Source organism: Tupaia chinensis, unplaced genomic scaffold, assembly GCF_000334495.1.
Source record: "Tupaia chinensis unplaced genomic scaffold, TupChi_1.0 Scaffold145685_1, whole genome shotgun sequence".
NCBI classification, from domain to species: Eukaryota; Metazoa; Chordata; class Mammalia; order Scandentia; family Tupaiidae; genus Tupaia; species Tupaia belangeri.
Window position 1 is genome coordinate 3,237,065 of NW_006205542.1, and position 9,731 is coordinate 3,246,795.

Below are 9,731 nucleotides of genomic sequence, written 5' to 3' on the forward strand. Positions count from 1 at the left end.
TTTCCCTACTCTGACTCTGTGTTTTCTTATTTTATGTCATTTATTCTTTGGTCAGGCTATGGTGTTCAGTATGACTACTTAGATCCCCGTCAGATCACTCCTTCCCTGGAGACTCACTTGGTTCAACGCCTCTTCTTTGCTGGACAGATAAATGGCACCACTGGTTATGAGGAAGCTGCAGCTCAAGTAAGAGGTGGTTTTTTGGTGTTACTGTAAACTGAAACAAACTATTTGACTTGTGTTCCTCCTTTTAATGTCTGTTGAATTAACTATTCAACTCACAACTATAATAGAAGACTATTTCTGTTTCAGGATATATGGAGATGGCTATGCTTTTTGTTGTTGTTTTTGGTTTTGAGAGGTTTTTACTATAGGGCATGTGCACTCACCAAAGAGACAGAGAGACAGAAAGCGAGAAATCACCCTCCAGGGGGATGGCCACGCCACAATCCCTTCTTCTCCATTCTTCTCTTGGAATCTTGGGCACACATGCACATGCACCTGGCGTGAGTTTAAGCCACCGGCCTGGGACTCAAACTGCGGTTGGCTATATGGGAGTCCAGCAACATAGCCTTTATGCCAACTGCTAGTCCCAAGATGGCTATGTAGTTAAAAGAATTTTTAAAACACTTGCCGAGCCAGTGTGGCATAGTAGTTAAGGCAACTGGATCTCACATGGCCTATTGCACAGTTCTAATCCTGGACCTGGCTGCTTGAGCAACACACTGGATGCACATGCATGAGTACTCAAAATCCTGAAAGGCAGGAGAAATGGAGGAGAAGGGATTGTAGTGTGACCATTTCCCATGGTGGGTGCTTTCTCACTCTCTCTCTCCAGCAAGTACACATGCCCTCTGGCAAAACTAAAAAACAAAAAAAACACTCATGTCTTTGTTACTATTTTCTGAGCTCCTAGATCTAACTTCATATTTTGGCTAAGGAAAAATTAGTTGGTTTTTGTTTCATTTGGTTTGTTTTTTTAATTTGCCAGAAGGCACATGAGCTCTCCAGAGACAGAGAGAGGGAGAAGGAGAAAGCACCCTTCCCATGGGGCAGTCATACCACGATCCCTTCTCCTCCGTTTCTCCATCCTGTTGCAATTATGGACATACACATACCTGTGAGTGAAATGTTTTTCAAGCTACTGGGGCAGGAATTCAAACTGTGCTTACAGCCATGTGAAATCTGGCTCCCTTAACCACCACACCATGGAGTGGATCTAAAGAAATGAGTTCTTGTCTTTTTCTTTTCTTTCTTTCTTTTTTTTTATTTTTAAGAATTACTTATTTAATTTGATTTATCATTATTATTATTTTTTAATTTGCTACAGGGCATGTATTCTTACCAGAGAGAGAGAGAGAGAGAGAAAGTCTGGGCAACCATGTGGGAGCCTAGCACTTTAATCACCACACCACCTGCTAACCCCCCAAAATTAGTTCTTAACCTGTTGAAAAATATCATTGTTTCTTATAAGTCAGAAATTATGTTATTCTTATTTGTAAATGGGAAAAAGCTAGAAAAATTTCACAGGTGGGTTTTTCAAAAAGGATTAGTCCACACAGGCTTATCAGGAATATTAGATATTTGGGAAAATGGTGGATCCTAGCATGTTAAAATGGTACATTACCCTTATTCTGCCTCCGAATATGAGTCACATTTTCTACCTCTATTATATCCCTTATGCCAGTGACTGCTTTCTTCCTGTCCCATGCTGTTTTTCCAGATAGTGTTATGAATAAGCATAGGTCTTTATTCAGTTCATAATGACATTTTAAACATTTCAGTCCTCTTGTAGGGTGTGGTAGCTGGAATCAATGCCAGTCTTCGGGTCCATGGGAAGCCTGCCTTTGTCGTTAGCCGAACCGAAGGCTACATAGGAGTCTTGATTGATGACCTCACCACGCAGGGCACCAATGAACCATACCGCATGTTCACCAGCCGAGTGGAGTTCCGTCTGTCACTGCGCCCTGATAATGCCGACAGCCGGCTCACGTTCCGAGGTAACTTTTCACTGAGTCCTACAACCTGGTTTGCTCTTTTTCAAAACCTCTTCCTTCACATTCTCCTTTCTCTTTTCTAGGATATAAGGAAGCCGGCTGCGTGTCCCAATACCGATATGAAAGAGCTTCATGGATGAAGTCTTCTTTAGAAGAAGGCATTTCTGTATTGAAATCCATTGAATTTTCAAGCTCTACATGGAAGAAGTTAATCCCAGAGGTTTCAATAAGTGTTGGTAGAAGTCAGCCCATCAGGTAGTCTTTTTTTGTTTGTTTTTGGTAAGATTTTTGCCACTGGGCACGTGTGCTCACAGAGACAAAGAGAGGGAAAGTGAGAAATCACCCTGAGAGGGGATAGCTATGCCAAGTCCCTTCTCCGTCCTCCTCTCAGGGTTTTGTGCATGCACATACACACACTCACACACATGAGGTTTCTTTTCAAACTGCCTGCCTGTTCTAGAACCACAGTCAGCCATATGGGATCCAGCTGCCTTAACCACTCCATCTGGTGGGCCTTCAAGCCTCTTTTATAAGGACATGAATCTCATTCATCAAGGCTCTTCCCTCAGACCTAATCACCTTCCACAGACCCCACCTCTTAACACTATCACATTAAGTGTTAGGCTCCATAATGTGAATCTTGGGGAGAATACCAACATTCAAGCCATCACTGTGAATATATTTGTTTACCAGCTAAGTGACACTGGGAAATGATAGTAGCTTATATAGTTTACAATTTACTCAGTCCTCTAGCTGTTGATTTGTTTAAATTTAGGAGTGTTCCATTATTTTAAAATTTTGACAAAGAATTTGTAACAGTATGCTTTTTCTCCCCAAATATTGCCCTATTCCAAATTTATAACATTGGAACTTGTATTAAATGTGACTACTGTGGGGACCAGCAGTTAGCGTAATGGCTATGTCACTGGACTCTCATGTAGTCAACCGCGGTTCGAGTCCTGGACCCAGTGGCTTAAACTCACGCTGGGCGTGTGTGCGTGCATACCCAAGATCCCGAGAGGAGAATGGAGGAGAAGGGATTGTGGCTTGGTCATCCCCCCTGGGGGGTGATTTCTCACTTTCTGTCTCTCTGTCTCTCTCTCTGTCTTTCTAGCGAGTGCATGTGCCCTATAGCAAAAAAAAAAAAAAAAAAAAAAAAAAAAAACCTCTACAAAAAAAAAAAAGTGTGACTACTGTGTATTGAGGTAATACTGAGAATGGGGGAATAATTATTTTCAGTGTAAGTCTAGGATGCCAGTCTAGATGATAAACACATGAAAAAGGATGTCATCAGCTTTATAGTTTTACCAGGGAAGCTATTTTGTTTAGAGATTATTATTATTATTATTTGCTAAAGGGCAGAGGCATGTACTCCGTGTGAGGGAGAAGAGAGTGAGGAAGCACTCCCACAACACACACACAGAAGATGACCATGCCACAGTCCCTTCTTCTTTCTCCCTCCCCTTGGGACTTCATGATTCCCAGCACGTGAAAGAATGACTCAGTCACAGGACACTGAAACTTAGCATGACTTCACTATTATGCACACTTCCTATTCTTAGGGAATTCGGTGAAACTTTGTCATTGGGAACCTTGTTATTCTGTCCCTACATGAAAGAGATGATGAAAGGATTTTAGCTATGCAATCCTTACAAGCAACTTAATTCTCTTAAGGGAGAAAACTGGGGAGAATTAAACTTTAAATCTTATCAAAGTCCTAATGTTTTATGGATATTGCTGCATTTACTCAATGTACTTGGAAAGAAAAGTATGTTTTGATACTATTTATTTGAGATTTTGTTTTATTTGAGGGAATCTTCTTCTATCTGCCTTATATGAATGATTCCTTATGTTAACGAAACATTTGTGTATTTTGCAGTGCTTTAGAGGTTCTGAAGTATGAGGAAGTTGACATGGAGTTATTAGCCAAGGCCGTTCCAGAGCTCCTTGAGAAGTATGCTGAATGTAATGAGTTGGCCAAAAGACTGAAAATAGAAGGTAGGAAATAAATATATTTTTTTTCCTTGATACTTATACTCTTCTCCAAATTATGAATGGACAGTAGACCCAGTAAAACAGCAGATGCCAAGAATCATTATTACTATAAAATCAGCATAGTGTTATTAGATTCTGTGCTACTCAAATTGTGGTCCCCAGCTGTCAGTGTTGTTACACCTGGGAGCTTGTAGAATCTTAGGCACCACCTCAGACTTACTCAGTGAGAATCTGCTTTTTTTTTTTTGGAGGGATTTTTTTGCTATAGGGCGCGTGCGCTCGCCAGACAGAGAGAGACACAGAGACAGAAAGCAAGAAATCACCCCCCAGGGGGGATGGTCATGCCACAATCCCTTCTCCTCCATTCTCCTCTCGAGATCTTGGGCACGCACGCACACACGCCCGGCACGAGTTTTAAGCCACCGGGTCCGGGACGCAAACCGCGGTTGACTCTGTGGGAGTCCAGCGACATAGCCATTACGCTAACTGCTGGTTCCCGTAGAATCTGCTTTTTTTATTTTATTTTTTTAAAGGTTTTCACCATAGGGTGTGCTCACTTGCCATAAAGACAAGAGACAGAAAAGGGGAAAGTGAGAAATCACCCCCAGGGGGGATGGCCATGCTGCAACCCCTTCCCCCCCATTCTCCACTCAAGGTTTTAGGTATGCACACAGATGCACATGTCATGAGTTTTGTTTTTTCCTTTGGAGAGGTTTTTCTGTAGGGTGCATGTGCTCACCAGAAAAGACAGAGAGAGACAGAGACAGAAAGCAAGAAATCACCCTCTAGGAGGGATGGCCACTTCGCAATCCCTTCTCCTCCATTCTCCTCCTGGGATCTTGGGCACGCATGCACACGCGCCCAGCGTGAGTTTAAGCTGCTGGGTCCGGGACTTGAACCGCGGTTGACCACATGGGAGTCCAGTGACATAGTCCAGCCAACTGCTGGTCCCAATGCTTGCAATTTCTAAATAAAGAAACTGAGGCCCAATAATGTTATGATGATGTTATGCCTATAGTCAGAGGGTAATTCATTGGTAGAGCCAGGCTCAGAGATGAGATTTTCTAGATGCAAGTGATGCGAAAGAAATGCTACTTTCAGAAAGGGCTTCCTTTCTGGAACAGGACAGAATGACCACCTCATTCTGTTTTGGAAGCAGCACAGTCTATTGCATTTTTGCATCATGACTTTTCCAACAACCCAGTAGATTGTTAAAACAGATTTCAAATTTACTCTTCTAAGAATGGAATTTCTTAATTACAAAACAGTTGCTGACTTGTCTTATCTCTTGTCACTTCTGAATAAAACCTTAACTAAATTATTTAAATGATGTGTTGTCAACCAAGAAATTCTGCTTTTTGAAATTAGTTTTGATGAACCAGTAGATGGCGTAATGGTTATGTTACTGGGCTCCCACATAGTTGACCATGATTCAAGTCTCAGACCTGGTGGCTTAAAACTCAGGTACATGTGTGTGCGTGTCCAAAATTCTGAGAGGAGACTGGAGAAAGGACTGTGGCATGGCCACCCCACCGGGGTTGGGGGAGATTTCTTGCTTTCTGTCTCTCTCTCTTTCCAATGAGTGCATGTTCCCTACAACAAAAATCTCTCTAGAAAAATAGTAATTACAGTTTTGAGCCAGTCCTGACACCTAGTCATCAAAGAAGTTTGATCCCACATGGTCCACTATGGTCCAAATCCCAGTCTGGTGGTTTAAAAAACATACCAACTATATGTGTATATGTGCCTCAAATCCTGACAGGAAGGAGAAATGGAGGAGAAGAGTTTGTGGTTTGACCGTGTCCCATTGGGATGTGTTCTATGACTCACCCTCACTCAGGTGAGCATACACCTCCTCTGACTTATAAACAAACAAAAATAAATTTATAGTAGTATAGCGAAATAATTCAGAAAACTTTCCTTAGAGAAATACCTTATCTATAAGACTTGAAAGTCACACCCACAGTCTAGTGAAGGAAATGTTCCATCCAAGGTTTGTGATGGCAGGGAAAGCTAATTTCTTTTTTAATTTTCTAGATATTTGACATGAAAAGGAAATGTATTAAACTACTAGTGAGAATGTTGTAGTTAATATGTAAGATACTCCCTTTATCTTAGCATCAGTTTCCTCATTTGTGAAAGGGAATACCTACCCTATCCACTTCCGGGTGTTGAGATGAGTTCCGAATGAAGTGATTTTATGGTAAATTATTAGCATAATCCAGGTATCATTACATAATTCTAATTTTGTTCACCAGCCAACTATGAATCAGTATTGTCGCATCAGTTACAAGAAATAAAGGAAGTTCAGCGAGACGAAGCTCTCCAACTGCCAAAAGACTTAGATTATTTGACTATCAGGGATGTATCTTTGTCACAAGAAGTTCGAGAGAAACTACATTTTACTCGTCCACAGACGGTAAGAAAACAGGCAGTAATATGGAGCAAGTTATAAATAAATAAAAAACCAATGCTTTAATTTTTGAAACCTGGGAATTACAATGGTCGTTTAAGTAATGGGAGTCCAGTGACATAACCATTACACCAACTGCTGGTCCTAAATTTTAAAGACTGTCCCTGGACTCCCATGTAGTTAACAGCGGTTCAAGTCCCAGACCCGGTGGCTTAATCTCACGCCAGGTGCATGTGTGTACTTGCCCAAAATCCCAAGAGGAGAATGGAGGAGAAGGGATTGCGGCATAGCCATGCCTCCTGGGGGGGTGATTTCCCACTTTCTGTTTCTCTGTCTCTCTATCTTTCTGGTGAGCACCCGCACCCGATAGCAAAAACCTCTCAAAATAAGTAAATAAATAAAAGTTTAAAGACTGAGTGACTATATTTATTGATTCTAATATACACATTTTCCCACATTTTAACATCTCTAAAATTGGGTTGTAAATTGATGGTGTATAATGGTTTAATGGGCAGTAAACAAAGGGGCATTTTACAAAAGTATAATACATAAAAAAAATAATGGGGAAAAAATAAAACTGTTTTTATAGGGATATAATATGGTTATCATGGAAACCAGACAGATAGACCTTAGATATTATTTTTTCTTTTTCTTTTCTGCCTTAGGGCACATTCACTCACCAGAGAGACAGACAGAGACAGAGACAGAGGAAAAGTGAGAAATCACCCCCCAGGAGGATGGCCAAACCACAATCCCTTTTCTTCCATTTTCCTACTGGGATTTTGGGCACACATGCGCATGTGCCTAGCATGAGTTTCAAGTCACTGAGTCTGGGACATGAACCGTGGTCAGCCCTGTGAGAGTCCAGCAACATAACCACTATACCATCTCCTGGCCCCAATAGGCCTTAGATTTTATAACTCTTTTTTTTTTTTTTTAAGATTTTTTTTTTTTTTTTGCCATAGAGCACATGTGCTTGCTGGAGATGTACAGAGACAGAGAGAGGGATAGTGAGCAGTTACTCCCCTGCCCCCAGAAGGGATGGCCACACCACAATCCCTTCTCCTCCATTTTCCTCTTGGGATTTTGGGCACATATGCACATGTGCCTGATGTGATTTTCAAGCTACCTGGTCTGGGAGTTGAACCATAACCACCATGACACCTACTGGTCCCAGATTTTATAAATCTTTCCCCTCCTCTTCATTTTAGGTTGTTTTATGAATACCCATAGCCCACTCAGCCCAGCAGCACAGCCACTAGCCACACATGGCTGTTCACATTCTCCCATTGAGCTCTTCGGTCTCACCAGCCACATTCCAAGTGCTCAGTAGCCACTTGTGACTAGTGGCTACCACATTGGTTGGCAAATTGTTATGATGCACATGTTACAGAAAATTCCCATTATCCCCGTAAGTTCAGTTGAACAGCACTGGCCATAGGAGTTCACAAAACCTTAACCAGAATTCCAGAATACTAAAGGCTTTGAAAAAAATTTGCTACAGGGGCTGCAGGTGGAATGGTAGTTAAGGATGTTGGACTCCCACATGACCTATCATGGTTCGAGTCCTGGACCTAGTGGCTTGCTTTCTTGCTTTCTCTCTCTTTCTATCTCCCTCTCTCTCTCTCTTCCGCTCTGGTCAAATTAAAATAAATAAAGTTAAAATTTTAAAATATTGCTACAGATTTGGTGGCAAAACTGACTTTAGCTGACATGAGGGTTACATGGTCTTTATACCACAGAGAGGGAATATTCATATGTTTCACTGCAGAAATATTAATGGTATTAAAATTGTGAGGTACTGCTTGATACATCACTAGGGATGTTATATTATATGCAGTATATGCAAAATATTTGGTTTTCTTTATTACAAAAACACATGGCCTAAAGGATTTCAATTAAGGGACTTTGGATCTATATTTAAAGAAAGGAATTCTGTATTTTCTTTGTTTAATGGCAAGAAAAAAATATGTATTCTAACATTTGTTAATTACGTGATCTTGCACAAGTCATTTAAACTTCTATGAGCCTCAGTTTCCCATTCGTAAAACGAAGACATGAATAATCACCACATGTCCCTATCTGCTTCATAAGGCTCTTTCAAAGTTAGGTTAAGATAGTGATCTTGGGGCATGGCTGAGTTATGCACACTGGAAAGACACCTCTGCACAGAGGATGAGCCCACATGGAAGGCCCAGGTTTGCTTCCAGGCCCAACCTAAAACAAGCCTGGCACAGCAATCCAAACTAGCCAGGGGGAAGGGGCAGGAAGAGATCATAACATGGCAGAATCCTGACAAAAAATTAATCTCTCTCCCCTTTCCCTTTCACACATAGGTAAATAAAGTTTTCAAAAAAGATAATTAGGAAAATATTTTATAAACTACACTGTACAGGTCATTGTTAAGAGGCAAATAGTTTTGATTTGACATGCTCACTTATGTTTCTCTTGTGGTTTAAATTTTTAGATCGGGGCTGCTAGTCGTATTCCGGGAGTGACACCTGCTGCCATCGTCAATCTCCTCAAGTTTGTGAAGACCACTCAGCGAAGACAGGCAGCTATGAGTAGATTGCCCAAAACTAATCAATACTTATGTGAGACTGACAGACTTCAAGGAGAGTTATAGCTGTTAATTCATTGACAACTTTTACTGTATGAGTAATCAATGTAAGAATATAAATAAGAGATTAAAACTGTTTAGCACCTGTTCGAGTAGTTTACTAAGTAATTATGGGTTTGTCATTAATCTATGAAAAGGACAAAGATTATATTGTGCTTTTTTGTGTATCTAAAAAAATAGTTGTGAACACTCTGTTCTCTTTCTCTTAGGAGCTTTAATACAGTGAGTGAGATATAACTTTGTGCATTGTTCATCATGAGACATAACATGAACCTAAAAGAAAATCCGTTTTTTTTTTAAAAATCTCAATTTATAAATTTTCCTTCTCAGAAGGACATTGTCTATTAAGTCTACCAAATTAAAAGTCTTATCTTTTAACCTGTTTTGAAAGTTAGTAATCTTGCCTAGTTATATAGGTTCGGAAGCGATATCAAAGCCCTTAAATACTTAGAACTAAAACAATGAGACTATATAAAATCATCCAGAATCATTCGGTGGGACAGTACTGTGACCTTTTGGTCTAGGGAGCTAGTTCCACATGGCCCATCACACTGTTTGAGTCCTAGACCTGATAACTTGAAAAATACTTTGGCTAGGGACCAGCAGTTAGCGTTATGGCTATGTCGCTGGACTCCCACGTAGTCGACCGCGGTTCGTGTCCCGGACCCGGTGGCTTAAAACTCACGCTGGGTGCATGTGCGTGCGT

The 9,731-nt window shown here is 40.8% G+C and overlaps 1 protein-coding gene across 1 annotated transcript in view; it reads left to right on the plus strand.

The window, feature by feature from the left end:
* The window catches only part of MTO1 (mitochondrial tRNA translation optimization 1), a 31,717-nt gene extending 22,603 nt beyond the window's left edge, over positions 1 to 9,114 (plus strand). Inside the window, 6 exon segments of the mRNA XM_006168314.3 lie at positions 56 to 186; positions 1,796 to 2,000; positions 2,081 to 2,252; positions 3,877 to 3,995; positions 6,251 to 6,411; positions 8,873 to 9,114. Coding sequence (XP_006168376.1) covers positions 56 to 186; positions 1,796 to 2,000; positions 2,081 to 2,252; positions 3,877 to 3,995; positions 6,251 to 6,411; positions 8,873 to 9,031 — 947 coding nt within the window. The 3' untranslated portion in view covers positions 9,032 to 9,114.
* Positions 9,115 to 9,731: the final 617 nt, after the last annotated feature.